This window comes from Schizosaccharomyces pombe, assembly GCF_000002945.2.
Source record: "Schizosaccharomyces pombe strain 972h- genome assembly, chromosome: III".
NCBI lineage: Eukaryota > Fungi > Ascomycota > Schizosaccharomycetes > Schizosaccharomycetales > Schizosaccharomycetaceae > Schizosaccharomyces > Schizosaccharomyces pombe.
In genome coordinates, this window is record NC_003421.2 from 552,416 (window position 1) to 569,709 (window position 17,294).

A 17,294-nucleotide genomic window follows, 5' to 3' on the forward strand; every position below is an offset into this window, starting at 1 on the left:
TTGTGTAGAAAAGAAACTAATATACAGCTTAACAGAATTCTCTAGCCATAAAATACATTTTAAAGACTGCAACTCTTCTTTATGTATTCGCAAAGTGTCTGCAAATTGCATGTGTAAACGAATTTGGTAATGTCAACAACTATGCTTGTTGTGTAGCGCTAAACACTTCCAGTGAAGAATGAAATGATCTTTTTCTTATCTAAAAATTAATTTTGCACTAGATGATTTCGTTTCTTATTCCAAAAAAAATAAGCAATTTGTTTGGGCAATGTTAAAGCTTTTACTATACTAGATAACGGCCTGCATCCTAGTCGAGGTCGCATTTACAGAGCACGGTTAACTTTTCAAGAATAATCCTTTGAATAAATTGAAATTAAAAAACACCATATACTTCATCAGCCATCACTCGTTCTGCTATTATTCAATAAATTGAGATTAATTGGTACTCCATGTAGTGTATTTTAATGCGTAACGTAATGTTTATTAGCAGTGTTGGTGTAGCTCACTATCTAACAACTAGTGTTGCATAGCTTTCAAAGTATGATAAACGAACCAAGGCATCGTTATTATAGCGTATTTGGACGCTATAAAAAATTAAATAAGGAATAGCGATAACTAGTGTGTGGCATAGTGACACGAAGAAAACTTAAAGATTTAATGTTCTTTTACCGAATTGTGATTTTGTACCCTATTTATTTGTGACTGTTTTTTGGGTAAGAAGAGCGTAGGAAATGAGTGCGCGAAATCCTGAAATTTACAAGTTACCACCATGTCGGAACAAGGAGACCAAATTGAACAAGTTGACGTCGTCGAAGAAGTTGAAGTTGAGGCTGCCGCTCCTGAAACTGTCTCCGTTGAGGATGCTTTGAAGGAAGTTTTGAAGCGTGCCCTTGTTCACGACGGTCTTGCCCGTGGTATTCGCGAGGCTTCCAAGGCTCTTGACCGCCGTCAAGCTCACCTTTGCGTTCTTTGCGAGTCCTGTGACCAAGAAGCTTATGTTAAATTGGTTGAGGCTCTTTGCGCTGAATCTGAGACTCCTTTGATCAAGGTTGCCGACCCCAAGGTTTTGGGTGAATGGGCTGGCCTTTGTGTCCTTGACCGTGACGGTAATGCCCGTAAGGTTGTTGGATGCTCTTGTGTTGCTGTTACCGTAAGTTTAAATTTAGCCTGGCGCAGGTGAAAGGCTTTGTTCCTTGTTGATTTTGCATATGATTAACTAACATGTAATTTAGGACTATGGTGAGGATTCCGCTGCTCTTCAAAAGCTTTTGGAAAGCTTCTCTGCCTAAACTATCTAGTGGTAAACGAAGCAATATGAAAGGATTTAAAAAAAATTTATTTTCTACTTCAGAATTCGTGTGTAAATAGGTTTTTGTAAAGTGAAGTCAGAGAGTTGAGTGTAGTTTTGAGTAGCACAAAATAAATCGAAAGCATTCTGGCTATTCAACACCTTATAAAAGGATGGTTGTCGCCTTATTCCTGTGTCAGAAAAGAAATCAGTTTTTTTTCTGACACCTTGCGTATTGATGATAGAGAAAAAAGCATATATTGTTCAACTGCTGCTAAGACTTGAATATTATGCTTACTTTTTTAAAATGATAAAAAACGCTAATGTAAACAAACTTACACTTGAGGCTTATAAAAAAACCATATCCATTAGCTTTTGACAAAGCTTTTTCTTGTCCGATCACTTCAGCATGTATGAATTTGATGAGTTGTTCGATTTTTGCATTTGAGCTAATGAAGGATACAATGTAATTTGAAATTGAACGGCCAACCATTTCCTCAATATAAATCATCAAATCCAACTAGATAAACTTGTGTTAGTAACTCTAATTCTATAAAGTGAAACCTACAAGTTTTGGTTAGCTAGCAGTCATTAAAGGCAGTTTTCACATTTTCCATTTACCAATCTACTCAATTTTTAAAACGCTGCGAGAGATACTGCATCAAATGTTATAGTTCATGTATAAATCCTTACTTTGAATATTTAAAATTATCGTTAATAAAAAAACACGATAAATGAAATACTCTCCTCTTCAAGAAATAATTTGATTATTACTCCTCGAGTGTTGGATTTAAGAGCACTGTTCGTACTAATAGTCATGGGAGTACCTCGATTGGGAAGGTTTTTGGAGCCATTTGGAAAACCAGTATATTTTTCTTCATACCCAGAGGTACCTCTAAATTGCAGTCTCGTTATCGATGGACCTTCTTTTGCTTTTTGGCTTTGGTTTTCCCAAGGAATAGTTTGCTCCGATTTTCAAGGATATCAGAAAGCAGTATTGGATTTCCACCACTTGCTTAGTAGGTTGAGATTCAAAGAAATGTACGAATAAATGAAGAGTTTTTAATTTATACCTCAATTAATTGAAGCTCCTCTTGTGGTTTGCATTATGGACTATCATAATGACCTTTTTTTGACTTATTCACTTTCTAACGCATACAGAGAATACATATTTGATGGTGGACTTCCCTTTTCCAAACACCAGGTTAGAGTCAATAGATATCAGCAAAAGATTAATGATCTACGTTCTGCTTATATAAATCTTTGTGTGCCAATTGCTCAACATGTGCTTATGGGACTTGCTAAAGCCAAGGTAATTGTATGTAACGAAGAAGCAGATAAATATTGTGCATTTCAAGCTAAAAAGCTTGATGCTGTTATTTTAAGTCAAGACTCGGATTTCTTGCTTTATGATATAGACACACCACACTATGGATACATCCCCTTGCAGTCTTTAGATGTTACTTCCAACGGCATTAGTGGAAGAAAATACAGGTTTGATGAAATACAAAAAGATTTCCATTTCGATTTGCATATTCTTGCTGCCTATTTGGGTGTAGAAGGGCATCCTCTCGACCTAGTAATTGATTATCACAACACCTTTGAGCATATTTGCAAAATCTTAGAGAACTCTGTAAAAGATAAATTTATCGAAAAGTTAGTTTCCAAAGAAGAATTGACTCGCGTTCACGCATTCTACTCGCTTAATGACCTCAAGCTAGAAACATCTACTATAAATACATTCATGTGGGGAAGAGTCCAGGAGCTCTTAAATTCACAGCTACAGCCAGCAGAGATATGGTTACCTCAGTTATTGGAATTGCCTAGCAAACACTGTAGTTGGCTTGAAAGTGCTCCACTTCGTCTTCAAGCGTATGCCAACTTTTCCAAGCAAATGCCAGAGTTTGGAACAGAGGTATTAGAATATTTTCGTTTGAGTGACCGGTTATCGAAGAGATTGATTTCTGTAGATTATGATTATGCTACAGTCTGCGAAACGTTGGATAGCAAATTTTCTAACTGGAATTTACCGCACAGGCTAGTACTATGGACTTTACGGTGTATGAAAAATTTAAACAATATTACAGCTACCAGTTTCCTCTTAATGCATGTAAGTCTATTCTTAGGTAGTCCTATGAACTTGCAGCCGGTGGAACCTACGCAAGAGGACATTGCCAGCGTTTCTCGTTTTATAGCGACAATATATTCGATATGTATGTTGATATTCAGTGAAGACAAGGAACAGTCTTCTATTAGTTTTCAGGAATTTGTTTCATTCAGCCCTCTATCAAGCACTTTAAACTTTGCTTTATTTCACCAAGCAGCAAGTAAGCTGAAGACAGGTAAAAGCCCACTAAGCATTGTTACAGATAAAACTACTGCCTCATTAACCTATAAAATGTACAAAGACCTCACGAACGATTACTCTGATATTTACATGATAATGGATATTTGGAAACCAAAAAGGAAACGCAAGACTAAAAAAGATCAATCATAGATATACATTTTTGTCACATGAATTACAATCAAACAAAATTTTTTGGGAAACACGTTATAAAATTAATGAATTAAATTCAAAACATATATCGAATACTTTTAAACCGTAAAAATTAAAAGAAGCAATTGGCTTGCATAAACCTTTTTTTTCAACCTCATTATAATATGCGACAAACTATTAACAAATACATATATTCTATCGATTGGAATATCCGTTTGGCATTGAAACACCGGGTGGGGCATTTAAATTAGAGGACTCCGACGTATTGTATGAGCCTGGTGCACCAGGGGGAGCTGTTGCACCAGGTATACCAGGCATAGCAGGAACAGCGGGATATCCAGGAAATGGTGCGGGCATGCCAGGAGGCAAAGCCATTCCAGGTGGAACCATGGGTGGTTGAGACATATTCAGGTTCGGCATACCAGGCGCCCCAGGAATTGGTGGCAGAGGCACACCAGGAGGAGCGAATGTAGTAGGTGGAAGGGGAGCAGAAGTACCAGGGATGAATGGCGCATTTTGTGAAGGTACTAAATTAGAAGGCTGTACAGCGGACTGTTGAGTTGGCTGCTGCCAAGGAGGTAGTGAACTTGGATTCATAGAAAGGGCAGGGGCAGATTGTGGAGCAGCAGGTTGCTGCCAAGGGGCTGGATTTGAAGGGGCGGCTGATGAAGCTGGTTTGGCCCAAGGAGCAGGACTAGAAGTGCTGCTAGATACCGAAGTAGACGCAGCAGCCCAAGGTGGAGGGTGACCTGCTTGAGGACTAGCAGCTCCACTTTCGGAAAATTCAATAGATTTTTGGGGTTCACCATTACCATTGGAAATAGCCGATCCCCCACCAAGCTCTTGCATAAGACTTTGATATTCCCGATCAGCAGTAGAATCAGCCATTGGAGGTTGTTGATCTCTAACAGGACAGTCGCGAGCAATATGGCCAATACTTCCGCAATGCCTACAAACAATGTTCATTGTGTGATTGATACGTTCAGGACAATCGAAACGACGATGACCCACGTTACCGCAATTTTGGCAAACCTGATTTTCATCGTCTCGTAAAGTACCATTAAGAGTAGCAAGCTGACGAAGTTGATTTCTTTTTAAGTCGTTTTGGCCTTCTGGAACAGAAGCGGCCGTTTGGATAACATTATCAATTAGTTTTATGGCATGGTTAATTTTATCTTCAGAGTCTGCGGTAACAAGGCAGTGTAAATCTTCTTCCATATTACCTCGGACAGATGGATCGCTTCTTCCTTTTCCTTCTTTAACACTTCCTTTACCACGAATAGCAATTTTGGCTCCAGATTTTGCTTCCATATCCTTCAAAGTGTGGCCACGAGGACCGATCAGGAGGCCGATGAAATTAATCTCTGGATAATCCTTAACGGGAACGTAAACCTTCTCTTGTGTTTTTGCAGGTCTTCTATAATCACTGGGAGCACGAAAGCCTGGCACCATTTTCATTGCGCGCTCAATAATCCGGTGACGCTCATCCTCTAGCTTTTTCTTGTAACGGATTTCTCGAGTATTCAATCGGCGACCATGGTTATCGTATTGCGGAGGAGGAGAAGGGGACCGTTCACGGTGATGAGGAACAACATCACCGGTTCTAAGCTTTTGCGTAATTTCTTCCAATCGAACATTCAAAGAGTATAATTCTAATTGCTCCATAGTCATACAGGATTTAACGGCAGTTTCCAGCTCCATTTGGCTTGGTAACATTTCCTCAATCGGGGTTGGATGACCCCAATAATGTTTTCTATAAGCTCGACGACCTCGACCATCGTGATAGCCATCCGGTCTATGATCCATTCTGGAATTGCTTTTATAAGAATCGCGATAACCATTACTCATTCCATTTGCATCAGGCAATGGTGGTAAAGAATCTGGTTTTTCGTCAAACCGCCTCCTTCCTAAGGGAGTATTATTCGAACCTAAAAATATTAATAATTTGCACTAATAATCTCTTAAAACACTTACCAGTAGACCCTACTGACCTTGAATTCAGCATTTTAATAAGACTGCTAGATCGAAGACGGGCGTTGGTTCTTGGTGAAAAGTAACGACTGAAATGTAGGAGGCAAGGAGGCAATAAAGTAACGGACGAAACTGAAGATACGACACGTTTGAGACAAACGAGTGCAATAACCGTCTCGCTAAAAAAGAATTAAATGTATAATTACTTGAATAAATTTTCAAATGAGACTATTCAGTCAATGATAAGTTCAACCGAAATTTTTTTTTTCTAACAATACAGCAAGCAGTTCTTGCACTTGTTTCGATATTCAGTTATTGATCTTAAATCGGTTTAGTGTATCTCTATTCATTGCGCTAAATAAATCTAACGTACTTTATTATAAACAGCTTTAAGCATCATTGCAATTTGGATTTACAGAAACGAGACTGGCGGATTACGGCTTAGATATGATATGGAAACATTCATCTTTCTTAAAAAATAATCAGACAATGATGGAGAGTTCCACCTCTGTTTGGTAGGGTAAAGCGTTGATTCTTCTTTTTTTTTGCGATTAAAACATACTTTAGAGTTCGCTAAATAATAATTCAAGCATCAAAGTTAAGCGAATAGGAATTGTAAAAGAGAATATTGTAATATTATATTGTAATACCAGTATACAGGCATATCCTTATTTTGTATCGAACAATAGATAGGAGGTTTTTAGAGGGTGAGTAATGCTCAAGAATAAGTCAGTAGAAAAATTTTTGATATTTTTCTGAATTTGGTTCATAATTAGATGGAAGTGCAAACTCTTATTGCCCATGACCATTTTGTTGAGCTTGGGTTGGAATTATAGCGAAATCCAGCAAGGTTTACATTGAGAAACCAGAATCGAAATTAAAAGAAATTGGTTTTGGAATGATAAATAGTACTTATGTTTTAGTTGATAATGAGAAACATTTTTGTAAAACAGGCTGCGGGCATACAATCTTTTTTTCATATTCCAAGCGACATTCCACCACTCGGCATGCAAGCCTTCCTTATCTGATCAGATAATTTGCCTAGAGAAAAATTTACTCATGAAGAAAAATAAGGATTCAGTGTGTTTAGTGCTTTGTTTAAATTCTATTAATTTAATTCTTTACTATCAAACTCAAAAATGCATGATACCATAACATCTTAGGAACATTGGAAAGGATCTGATTTTCATTAAGAAACGTTTTTGCCAAATGTTCATACAACTCCAATATGACCCGTTTTACTGTGTGAAAGAAGCAGAGTCAGGATCGTAATTTTTTCGTAAATGAATCAAGCTGCTTGCATTTTATCAAACCACAGAACCTAGTGTGAAAGTTCGAATTTGGGGAATACCGCACTTCACCATATGCTGAAAAAAGTCGTTAACAAAAATTGATTCCAAAAGATGTCCGGTACGCTGAGTGATCGAAACAACCGGCTCGTTAGAAAGGCATTCCAGTAACTCGTTAGATCTCTTATAAAAATTTGATTCCCAATTTTTTTACGGCTCGTTCCGTCTGTTTCATCCATTTCCCACATTCATTCGCATTTTGGTATTGAGCCGTTAGTTGATATAATTCTGGATTTTTCGTTTGGTAAGACGCTAATGCATCTTTAAGTTTTGGTTGGGTTAATTTAAACTAATTATCTGAAATTTATAGTTATCATTCCATTTTTTCGGTCGACTGCGAAAATATTTACTTTTGTCGTTTTATAGATAGCTTGGATTGTATTTGTTGGGAATCAATTTAGATAAATATTTTGGATAGTCTTTGGTGCATTGTCGAATTTTCTCAATTCTGTTTTGGATTTCCAATTTTAACACAGTTCAGCTTCATCGATATTCATTCTTTTTTTTCGGTTCAATTTTGCAAATACGCTACATATTATCATAATAATGCCAATTTCTAGTCATTCTCATAGTGGGCAGTATGTTTGCTTTTAATTTGTAAACAAGCGATACATGTTGATGTGTTTGCCTGAGATTTTACAGATGAATTTTTTTTTTCTTTTATTCAGTGACAAACCACTAACTTTTATTGAAGATTTTGTTTGCATGCCCAGGGCAAACTAGAAGATGTAATTCAGGAAGCCATACAACAAGGTTTTCAATCGTTTTCATTTACAGAACATACCCCTAGAGATCGAGTTGAAGACTTATATCCCGAAGAAGTAAGTGTGCTTGCAGGATGATGTGTGAAACATTATTATTATTTTATAGGTCATTTCAAGTTTTGGAAATGAATTGTCGGGACTAAGTTTCATGTTACATTTGAGCTTTGTTATATGATATTACTCTTGTATTAAAATGCTTTTACGATGGACTGCTAACTATGATTCATTTAGCTACATCTACAACCAGAAGATCTCTTTAAAACGTTTGATGAATATGTGAATGAAGCTCGACGATTGAAGCAAAACTATGGAGACCAAATAAATATTCTAATTGGTGCTGAAACCGAATACATACGACCAGAGTCAGTTGAACTTTTGAAAAGCCTCAATACAAAATACAACTTGGATTACTTTGTTGGCAGCGTACATCATGTTAACTCCATTCCGATCGATTTTTCTCCTGAACTATGGCAAAAAGCCTTACAACATGTTGGAAATAATCCAGAACAGCTCTTTATTGATTATTTTGAGCATCAATATGACTTGATGCAACGGTTGCATCCATTAGTGATTGGTCATTTTGACTTGATATGTCTTTTTGCACCTGAAGACGCTAAGGAAGTTTTCAAGAACTCGAAAAGTGTTTGGGAACTTATACAACGAAACATTAAATACGCTGTTTCTTATGGTGGTATCTTTGAAATTAACACCTCTGCATTTCGCAAAGGATGGAAGACTGCGTATCCTCAGCAACGACTTCTTGAGCTGATGGTTGAACAAGGAGCGCAACTCACTTTATCTGACGATAGTCATGGACCACATCAAGTTGGCTTGAATTATCATTTGGCCAAGTCGTATCTGGACAAATGCGGTATTACAAGCCTCTGTATGATAGAAAAGGGCCCCGATGGTAATGGCACGGTGGTTAAAAATGTTACGGTCGACAATGTTTGGTCTAAATTCGTTGGCACAAACGGAATAACTAACACATAGAAGTAATACAGTTTAAATTTGTTTCCGTATTGGGGCCATTTTTGGACTTGAAATTTTTTTACAAGGGAAATTCAAAAGTACACTGTTTGGTCACCTGAAGTATAGTAACTAGCTATTCACCATATTTCAATCACTTCGTATGAAATGGCCGGCAAAGCTTTTGTTGTGGTGGATGATGATCCCATTTATGAGGAGCTCCCGTTTAACAAGACTGTTTGTTTTACACGAGTACTACGATGTCTCAATATTTGTTCCACTTGCACATGAACTATCGATTGCTACGATACATAGATTTCTGTCGCTTAAAATTGTATTAATTGTACATTAACTCAATTGAGTAGGCCGACTAATGGCCAACACTACTGAAACCAATTTAAGGGAAAAAACTATTCTAAATAAGAGATAACCATGATGTGACGTTACAAGCAAAGCATGGGTGGGACCATTGGGCTTTCGTCAAGCTTCAACCGAAAGTGCAAGGAGGATTGCTTGCAAAACATATGACAGTACCTGTTTCAAGCTTGTTTGAAGGGAAGAACGATAGTCGTACGAAATTGGGATAAAGCACGAAAGCAAAAAGGACAACGAATTAGTGCGAAAGGGAAAGAGGGCAAAGGCAAATAGCGGTGGAAAGCGAAAACAAAGCAATCACCGAAACTGTTTGAAGGAGGACAAAAAATAAAAAAAAACAAAGAATTTAATATGTCCGGATTGAAAGAAAAAAAAATCAATATTAGTTTAATAACGGAAGAGACAAGAAAATGCGGAGAAAATAGAAGCAACCCAACTAGCGCACATACAGAAAGGCTTCGTTGCCTTTTTATTTGGAAAGGGGCAAAGATACCTACGAGGAAGGAAGTAACCAGCTTTACCGAATGATTCGCCTTGCACACAACTAGGAAGAGGGAGAAATGAAAGATATTTACATCAAGCAGACCGTCAGTCAAAAGTAAAGAAGAAAAAAAATTTATATTCAACCGCTCAACATAAGTTAAACAAGGATTGAGAACGAAATTCTCGAAGAAAAGAGGTTGTGTGTTCACAGGTAGGAGGAGGATGGGCGGAAAAGTTGGGATTAATGGTCACCAAGATTAGGAGAGATGCTAGAATGGAGACCGCCACGAATGGCATTCATATTAGCGCCCATGTTGGCACCCATATTAGTGCCCATGTTAACGCCATGGGGAGCGTAAGCAGAGGGAGGCTCGAGCTTGGACAACAAATCGTTATGATCGAGAAGTTGTTGAAGGCGCTTATTTTCGGCAAGAACTTCATCCATTTTAGCATTTACCTGCATTAATTTTTCCTCATTATCGTGAAGATGTTTGGAGAGAAAGTTGACCTTGGCGACAAGCATGTCGACGTTTTGTTGCTCTTCAGTGAGCTTCTTGAGACGTTCATTAATTTCATCATTGCAATCACACTTGCGCTTGCCAACCAAGAATTTTTCGCGATACTGTTGGAGCTCGCTGAGACGGGCCTTCCATTCATCGCAAAGTTGGTCGAGCTCATCCTCTTCGGGAGTGGTCTTCATGCCGGGTTGACGATGGGCCAAACGCTGTTCGTAGACGCGCATGATGGAGATGATTTGATTGCGACAGGCGGACTCGGTATGAATAGCGAGGCCCTCGTCCTCATAACCGATACGGGCGATCTTGGCGTAAAACTCACTAGTTTTACGGTCGACGAGTTCGTGCTTGTGACGCACGACTAAGCGCATGAGCTTGATTTTTTCCTCCAAGGACAAGTGAGTACGCTGTGCCTTGGCGGGAGAGGAACTGGGAGATAACGAAGCATTCTTTCGTTTATAGCTCTTCAGTTCCATCTTGGGAGCTTCCATAGAAAATAGGGGATCCGTCTTGAATAATTTATAGGTGGAATTTGGATTCGATTGTCCGAAATCCAAATTGCCGCTAGGGGAAGAGTGGTGTATAGTTAAAAAAAAAAAAGAGAAAAGGAAAGGAAAGGAAAAGTTGTCGCAGAAAGCTTTTGCTTTGGATATAAAAGGAGAAGGATGAAAATCGACCTTTTATAGAAGAAAAGCTAAGTGAGAGGAGGAGAAAAACGAGACGAGATGGAAAAGCAATCGAATCGTATAGGAGGAACTAACAAGATAGTAAGTATACTATGTACTAGACGAACAGTATAAAAGCAAGGTAAAAAAACAGAGTCGAGTCGAGTCAAGTTAAGCTAAGCTAAGCAAAAGAAAACAAAGCAAAGCAAAACAGGAGAAGAGTATATAGTAGAATAGAAGTTTGTAGTAGAGGTGAAAAGACGCTTCCAGTCGTAGACAAGTAGAGCCAAGCTGATCTGACTGGTGAGTCAACACAAGTAGAAGAGGTAAGAGAGGTTTTCCAACAAAGGCAGGGCAAAGCAAAACAGAGGAAAGCAATGCAAACCGATTTTGAATGAAATTATTTAAGGATCTGAACGAAGGCAAGTCCTACACGACACTGCAATACGATGGAGAGTGTGTTGGAGGTGTTGGTAAAGCGTTCGTTGGGATGCGCAGCGAGGTAAATAAGATCGAGTGCCACCAAAACGCAGGCACGGTCGGTAATGATGACATACGGTATCGCTGGTAAACGGTCACAACGAGGGATGGGGAGAGAGCCAATGAAAGCGAGGAATAAGGAGGGGCGCCACATCTGGAACGTGCGATAGCGATGAGAATGGAAAGACTAGCAACGATGGTGGCGTCATGTGGATTGCGTATTATTGGATAAGGAGGTGCTGATTTGCCGGCTCCCAGGAGCGGAATTAGTGAGATGGAAGAGTGGGTGGAAATGTGAAGATAAGAAAAGATTGCACAAACGAACAAACCCAACGTTCCAGTGGGTTAGGGGAGTGATGAAGGGGGGGAAGAGGGATGCCCGCAGAGTAAAGCAAGGAGGGAGAGGGAGGGTATTAGAGGAGATAAGGAGATGAATCATAGCGTTGTAATTGGAATAAGGAAGTGAATCAAGTGTAGTAATTAGAATAAGGATAAAAATCACTTTGTAGTAATTAGAATAAGCATGTAAATTACATTGTTGTAATTGGAATAAGGAAATAAACCACAGTATAATAATTAAAATAAAGTATGTTGAAACTTTTTTTTTCTTATTCTTAACATTCCTTATTGTGCGCTTTTCTCTTTCCTTTTCTACTCTAGGGCTTTCTTCCATACACTTTTTGCAGTGTGGACATTCATTCGATTGCAGTATGGTCGCCACTTTTATAGCAGAGAAAAAGAAAGAGAAATAATAGAATAAATAAAAGAAAAGAAAATAAAAATACAATCAAGATCAAGTATTTTTTTTATTTTTTTCTTTCTTTTCTTTCCTTTCTTTTCTTTTATTTAAACATTGTTAGACCACACTTTGTTTCACCTAAATGCATCATTGCTAGCAATCGACAAAAGTTGCTGTAAGCATTTATGAATATTGGTTGATCATTCTGATTTTCAAGAGTTTCATTGAGTAATCTGAGGTCGACCCTTGAAATGTATGGTGTTGAGTCTGTATGGATTGCTAGAATTGTTGGTACCATTCGAATTGTTTCTACCTTGTTGCAACGAAACAAAACTTGGAGGGGGAAGCAAACGAAAAAGAGAGTAGGAAGGAGTGCAGTAAATGAATAGGGATGTAGAGGGAGAGACAGTAAAAGACGACATAGAGAGGCAGTAACCCGAATAAGGCTTTAGAAAGAGTATACTAAAAATAAATAAGACTATAAAAAAAGTGCAGTAAAAAATTAAGAACTTGGAAAGAGTCAGTAAACCGATTAAGAATCTAGAGGGAGAGCAGTAGAAAGAGTTTTGATAGAAACTAAATGATTCAACTCGCACACATATATATATGTAAAGTAAAATATACAGAGTGTGAAATGATTTACATGAAAACACTTGTTGGGTATTGTAATAAAAAACAATTCGCAGGTAAACAAAGAATAACTAAGAATCAAATGAGCCACAAGTTTTCTATTTATTTAATTTTAACTTGTTTTTTGTCTGACAACAATATTATTTTCATTTATTTACTTGTTTGTTCAAATTGTTGTAAACAAAGACTAATTTAGTGATTACTCTGGGTGAAAGAATGAGCAATGCAAAATAAAAAAATAAATAGAAAATAAAAAAAATAAAATAAAAATAAAATTGATAATTAAAAATATAAAAAATAAAATTAGGAAAATAAAATTAGGAAAATAAAATCTTGAAAAAATTCACTTTATAAAAAAAAAAAAAAATCAAACTAGAATGCATTTTGTAAAGGTCTTGTATTTGTCATCTCTTCAACACTGCAAACGTCGCTTCAGCATTTTCCCTGTATTCTACCTGAAAAAACAGTATATACAAAATTCCGCCCTATCAAACACATCGTATCCTCTACAATATCTCTACTTGGCTCTTTTCCACTTTAACATTACAATCTTTCTGCTGCTTGCACATTTAATATTTCTATCTTATTTCGTTAAACGATCATGAACCAAAAATACAACAAAGCGTGCTTCCAACACAAGACATGCTTCTAACGCAAAGCGTACTCTAACAAACGTGCTCCAACACAATGCGTGCTCTTCACACACACATACAATCCATCTGCCTTCTCATCACTCAGATTTCTCCAAGCTCAAGACATCCCACTATCCTCCTCTACCGTCACCGTTGCGTTTGCCGGGTATGCACCTTTGCAGTTTTCTGTACGACATGACTCTTCCTTGCAACAATGTCCTCCGCAACACGACGGTGGTGTATCGACACATTGCGTTCTCGGCAAAAGATGTGCTTGAGTAAGCTCCTTGAACACTTGATGACCAGAACTCGTTACACCATTCGTTAGCGGCGTGCTATTCTTGAGGTTGGCCTTCATTTCAAATCCACTCACCAAACGACCGTTTACCCATACTTGCGCCAAGTTTCGATCGTCACTCGTAAACACCCATTTACTCAGCATAACCGGCCACGTATCCCGTTCAAAGATGTCAACGCAAGAGTGTGTCTCTGCAGACAAATCCACAATCAATGCATCCCAATACTTACCAACGGCAAAACTGCCAACTTGGTCACCCCGAGATACTACCTCTGCACCTCCTTGAGTGGCCAGGTAAAGAAGCTCGGACAGGTCTAGCATCACCTTTGGATCGCCCAATACGTACGATAAAGAACGAGAAGTCATCGCCGCATGTCGAAGGGCTATAAGGATGCTGGGCGCATACCCACCAGATACATCCGTACCCAATCCCACATTGATTCCGGAATCGAGTAACTTTCTCACATTCGCCAGTCCACTAGCTAAAATAGAGTTACTGGTGGGACAATGCGAAATACCGCTGCTACGCTTCGTCAGTAATTCAATCTCCTCGTCCTCCAAATGGATGGCGTGTGCTAAAATCGTTTGTGGTGTCAACAATTTATAATAGTCGTAGACGTCTGCATACGATTTTCTTTCCGGAAACAGTTCTTTTACCAACTCAATCTCGGATGTGTTTTCTGAAATATGCGTTTGGATGGGTAGATTATGCTTCTCAGCTAGTTCTCCACATCCACTCAACAAGTCTTCGGTACAAGAGGGCGCAAACCGAGGCGTGATAATTGGAGTGACCATTTCCCGTTTCGGATCGAGAATGCTCATATACGAAATCAATTGACGCGTAGCCTCAAGGGAAGACTCTGCGGACTTTTCGCAGTAGTGATCAGGTGACAAATTATTCATGTTGCATTTTCCAATATACGCCCGCTGTCCATAAGAATAGCAAATTTCAGCTAATAGAGCCGATGTAGGCGTGTGTAAAGTAGAAAAATAGCTAGCAAACGTTGTACCATTCGATAACGTTCGTTCCACCACCCGTTTGTAAACCTGACGAGCCTCTTCCAAGTCGGCAAGCGAGGATTCCAACGGAAATGTGTACTTTTCTAACCATTGCAACAATGGCACATCAATTCCTATTCCACTGTTTGGATACTGAGGCGCATGAATGTGCGTATCTATGAGTCCAGGGAACATAAATTGTAAGGGCTTCAATTTGTGGATAGTTGCCTCTTTTAAAAGATGATGGCTCTTGGCCTCCTCCAACGTTTTTGGAGTCATAGATTTTTCAAGAAATACTATTTTTCCATTGTACACCCCGACAGTAGCATCGGTGATTTCCAACTCGCCAAGGGAAGGTGTGTGAATGAGTTTTCCAACAAATACATCGCATGTATGACCATCCATCTTTTTTTTCAAAAACAAAATGTCAAGAGAGACAGCAACAAAATTTAAAAGAATAATTAACAGGAGATAAAAAATAAATTTATTTATATAATTATAGAGATTAACGCAACACTGATGCGATAAACGATAAAAAAAAAAGAACGAATTGAGACAAACTCAAGAGAGAACAAGAGACAAATTATAAACCTCTATTTTCTTATGAGAATTTTCCTTTTCTTTTTTTTAACTATTTAATTTGATATACTCGAAGAATATTTCGATATCAAATTCACCGAATTCAGTGTTTTTGGGTTATCGCGAAGCAAACAGATAATTTACAAAAGAAAAATTGCGTTCAAAGGTGGATTTAAACACTTTTGTTTGATTCTTCTCCTTTTCGATGTTGAGGCAAAAGGTAGATGGTAAAAACTGGATTGTGGTGTTTATATAGAAGAAGTGGTGTAGCAACACAATTTCCTACACCCTGAGCCCATGTGAAATGATTCGGCAAAAAGTTATCAAAAAACGGTGAAGCAAAAGGCACTGATAGCACTTGAGCCGATATATCTGAAGAGCAACCTCAAGGCCCCCGATAATGGGCGGTTTAGAAAAGTAACATCAATTTATCAGTAAGTTTAGGGGGGCCAAAAAAAATAGATTCGGTTGTATTTAACCTTAAAATTAGCGAAAACAAAAGATCGACGTTAAAATATAGGTGAAAAGAGAAGTATAGATATACAAAAATATTCTACATACGAGTAAGCTTATCATTGACGAATTAAAATATCCCTTTTTTTCTTTCTTTTGATTGAGGAATCATAAAGGTTTATATCACTTCATCTGATTATTCCTCCTTCATTTAAAAACTATGTTAAAGGATACAATGTGAAAAAGGCAATGAGTTAAAGGAAAGCAATCATTTCAAATACAAGAAAATTATGGATTGTATAAAAAAAATTATAAAATTATAAACCAATCAACTAAATACCAGCCGCTTCCTGTTAAGCGTCAGCCATAAAAATGATTCATTTATAAATATCATTATTGCTTATTCCAATACAATACACTTTTATTAATGAGTATGCAGAACAGTCATTACCAAGTTAAATTAACAGTAAATAAATATCCTTCTGATGTTGGTAAGTGATCGACTATTCATAGTTGAAATAGTATTCAAGCAGTGATTCTTAACGACTTGCTTTTCCTTTTTTTTTTTTTTTTTTTTTTTATAATTTTATGTAGAGGATCACTCACCTCCTGTCTTATTATCAGAAGAAGAGGAATTCGAGTTATTATTACCATCATTGCTGCTGCTTAAAGAAGTAGATGTTGCATTTTCGTCGCCATGAAAACCTAAATTCTTCATATCATCTTTCCCAAACAAACCAGTGTCCATTCGACATTGCAGATATTTCTTTGCAAGCAAACGACATTCCTCCTGATTCTCTCGTTTCACTTTTATGCACTCCAAGTACTGTTTCATGACATGAGTGCATTCTCCTGCACGACAAGTATTAGTAAAAAAGGTAAATAACTACCAGAAAAAAATACTTTGACCATCACATACCAAAATGATCTAAAGGAAAACTTCCTCGTTCCGGAGGTTCACGAGTTGTCATGGGTAGAGATCCACCAGCTATCGAAATTCATTGTTAACATATAACTTTTTAAAAGCTCAATATATCATATAGGATTAAGAAATATGGAATGGGAAGTCTTTAACTTTGTCAGTTGAAAAATGACACTCATCAAATGCAGAATAAAAAGAATTAGAAAATCAATTCCACCAATGCAAGCATTCAACAACTCAAAGCTCCTCATTCTTTAAGATTGTGCCATTTAATTAACGGAATTAAAAATAGTTTCTTATATCAGTAGTAGCTCTGAGTAAAAAGTTGCATGCCAATCATAAGCAAACATAGATGGATAGATTCTATTCAATGAAACTGTTCTTTTCATAACATTCGATTTTATGTGATTTTGCAAGTACGTTTTGTTTAGAAGCAAAAAGGACTTGTTTTCCCAAACGATTTCAAATGCTGAAACATCTTTGAACGAACAATTACTTACCTGCTCCGAATGACATTTTTGAAACGTTAGACTGGTCAATGCTTATTATTTCAATGCAAAAAATTATTCAAGTTAATGAAATTATCTTTATCCAAGTTTAAGAAACGTATGAGTTAGAACAATGGATATGAGTCGTTTACTTCGAACCTAAGGCGGTGGATGAAGATGTAAAGCTACGTCGCACAC

At 37.6% G+C, this 17,294-nt stretch overlaps 7 protein-coding genes and 6 long non-coding RNA genes across 13 annotated transcripts, besides 1 other annotated feature; 7 read left to right on the forward strand and 6 right to left on the reverse strand.

The window, feature by feature from the left end:
• The first annotated feature begins 5 nt into the window (after window positions 1-5).
• On the forward strand, window positions 6-412 carry SPOM_SPNCRNA.6906. The gene has a single exon (NR_196247.1). It is a non-coding gene; the product is annotated as a non-coding RNA (long non-coding RNA).
• Window positions 410-548: an LONG TERMINAL REPEAT.
• Window positions 549-758: 210 nt separating this feature from the next.
• On the forward strand, window positions 759-1,425 carry rps1201 (40S ribosomal protein eS12). The gene is made up of 2 exons (NM_001022861.3): window positions 759-1,150; window positions 1,233-1,425. Exons 1-2 carry the CDS (start codon window positions 770-772, stop codon window positions 1,287-1,289), a joined length of 438 nt encoding a protein of 145 aa, NP_587869.1. The 5' UTR covers window positions 759-769; the 3' UTR covers window positions 1,290-1,425.
• A 482-nt stretch (window positions 1,426-1,907) lies between these two features.
• Window positions 1,908-3,876, forward strand: ast1 (XP-G family protein ast1). Its single transcript, NM_001022862.4, has 2 exons — window positions 1,908-2,329; window positions 2,450-3,876. The coding sequence occupies exons 1-2, from the start codon at window positions 2,106-2,108 to the stop codon at window positions 3,783-3,785; spliced, it is 1,560 nt and encodes a 519-aa protein (NP_587870.2). The 5' UTR covers window positions 1,908-2,105; the 3' UTR covers window positions 3,786-3,876.
• Window positions 3,826-5,833, reverse strand: bpb1 (zinc finger-splicing factor Bpb1). The gene is made up of 2 exons (NM_001022863.3): window positions 5,760-5,833; window positions 3,826-5,713 (listed from the first exon to the last, which is right to left on the reverse strand). The coding sequence occupies exons 1-2, from the start codon at window positions 5,788-5,790 to the stop codon at window positions 3,981-3,983; spliced, it is 1,764 nt and encodes a 587-aa protein (NP_587871.1). The 5' UTR covers window positions 5,791-5,833; the 3' UTR covers window positions 3,826-3,980.
• On the forward strand, window positions 3,911-6,308 carry SPOM_SPNCRNA.6907. The gene has a single exon (NR_196248.1). It is a non-coding gene; the product is annotated as a non-coding RNA (long non-coding RNA).
• On the reverse strand, window positions 5,998-7,642 carry SPOM_SPNCRNA.6908. Its single transcript, NR_196249.1, has one exon. It is a non-coding gene; the product is annotated as a non-coding RNA (long non-coding RNA).
• Window positions 7,281-12,852, forward strand: SPOM_SPCC1672.01 (histidinol-phosphatase). The gene is made up of 4 exons (NM_001355881.2): window positions 7,281-7,349; window positions 7,416-7,683; window positions 7,800-7,926; window positions 8,101-12,852. Exons 2-4 carry the CDS (start codon window positions 7,652-7,654, stop codon window positions 8,860-8,862), a joined length of 921 nt encoding a protein of 306 aa, NP_001342748.1. The 5' UTR covers window positions 7,281-7,349; window positions 7,416-7,651; the 3' UTR covers window positions 8,863-12,852.
• SPOM_SPNCRNA.6909 lies at window positions 8,125-9,151 on the reverse strand. Its single transcript, NR_196250.1, has one exon. It is a non-coding gene; the product is annotated as a non-coding RNA (long non-coding RNA).
• On the reverse strand, window positions 9,161-11,351 carry sap1 (switch-activating protein Sap1). The gene has a single exon (NM_001022865.3). It carries the CDS (start codon window positions 10,700-10,702, stop codon window positions 9,938-9,940), a length of 765 nt encoding a protein of 254 aa, NP_587873.1. The 5' UTR covers window positions 10,703-11,351; the 3' UTR covers window positions 9,161-9,937.
• On the forward strand, window positions 11,772-13,104 carry SPOM_SPNCRNA.466. The gene has a single exon (NR_150851.1). It is a non-coding gene; the product is annotated as a non-coding RNA (long non-coding RNA).
• Window positions 13,105-13,132: 28 nt separating this feature from the next.
• On the forward strand, window positions 13,133-16,276 carry SPOM_SPNCRNA.1143. The gene has a single exon (NR_149996.1). It is a non-coding gene; the product is annotated as a non-coding RNA (long non-coding RNA).
• On the reverse strand, window positions 13,273-15,455 carry gud1 (guanine deaminase). The gene has a single exon (NM_001022866.3). It carries the CDS (start codon window positions 15,057-15,059, stop codon window positions 13,476-13,478), a length of 1,584 nt encoding a protein of 527 aa, NP_587874.1. The 5' UTR covers window positions 15,060-15,455; the 3' UTR covers window positions 13,273-13,475.
• On the reverse strand, window positions 16,047-17,277 carry cox19 (Cu chaperone). Its single transcript, NM_001022867.3, has 3 exons — window positions 17,109-17,277; window positions 16,606-16,674; window positions 16,047-16,538 (listed from the first exon to the last, which is right to left on the reverse strand). The coding sequence occupies exons 1-3, from the start codon at window positions 17,122-17,124 to the stop codon at window positions 16,285-16,287; spliced, it is 339 nt and encodes a 112-aa protein (NP_587875.2). The 5' UTR covers window positions 17,125-17,277; the 3' UTR covers window positions 16,047-16,284.
• Window positions 17,278-17,294: the final 17 nt, after the last annotated feature.

Coding starts and splice junctions, on each gene's coding strand:
- rps1201 (NM_001022861.3), top strand. CDS start 770: ATGTCGGAACAAGGAGACCAAATTGAACAAGTTGACGTCGTCGAAGAA. Junction 1,151..1,232: donor GCTCTTGTGTTGCTGTTACC/GTAAGTTTAAAT, acceptor CATGTAATTTAG/GACTATGGTGAGGATTCCGC.
- ast1 (NM_001022862.4), top strand. CDS start 2,106: ATGGGAGTACCTCGATTGGGAAGGTTTTTGGAGCCATTTGGAAAACCA. Junction 2,330..2,449: donor AGGTTGAGATTCAAAGAAAT/GTACGAATAAAT, acceptor TAACGCATACAG/AGAATACATATTTGATGGTG.
- bpb1 (NM_001022863.3), bottom strand. CDS start 5,790: ATGCTGAATTCAAGGTCAGTAGGGTCTACTG. Junction 5,714..5,759: donor AAGGTCAGTAGGGTCTACTG/GTAAGTGTTTTA, acceptor TAATATTTTTAG/GTTCGAATAATACTCCCTTA.
- SPOM_SPCC1672.01 (NM_001355881.2), top strand. CDS start 7,652: ATGCCAATTTCTAGTCATTCTCATAGTGGGCA. Junction 7,684..7,799: donor AGTCATTCTCATAGTGGGCA/GTATGTTTGCTT, acceptor CTTTTATTGAAG/ATTTTGTTTGCATGCCCAGG. Junction 7,927..8,100: donor AAGACTTATATCCCGAAGAA/GTAAGTGTGCTT, acceptor TGATTCATTTAG/CTACATCTACAACCAGAAGA.
- sap1 (NM_001022865.3), bottom strand. CDS start 10,702: ATGGAAGCTCCCAAGATGGAACTGAAGAGCTATAAACGAAAGAATGCT.
- gud1 (NM_001022866.3), bottom strand. CDS start 15,059: ATGGATGGTCATACATGCGATGTATTTGTTGGAAAACTCATTCACACA.
- cox19 (NM_001022867.3), bottom strand. Junction 16,539..16,605: donor TTTTCCTTTAGATCATTTTG/GTATGTGATGGT, acceptor CTTGTCGTGCAG/GAGAATGCACTCATGTCATG.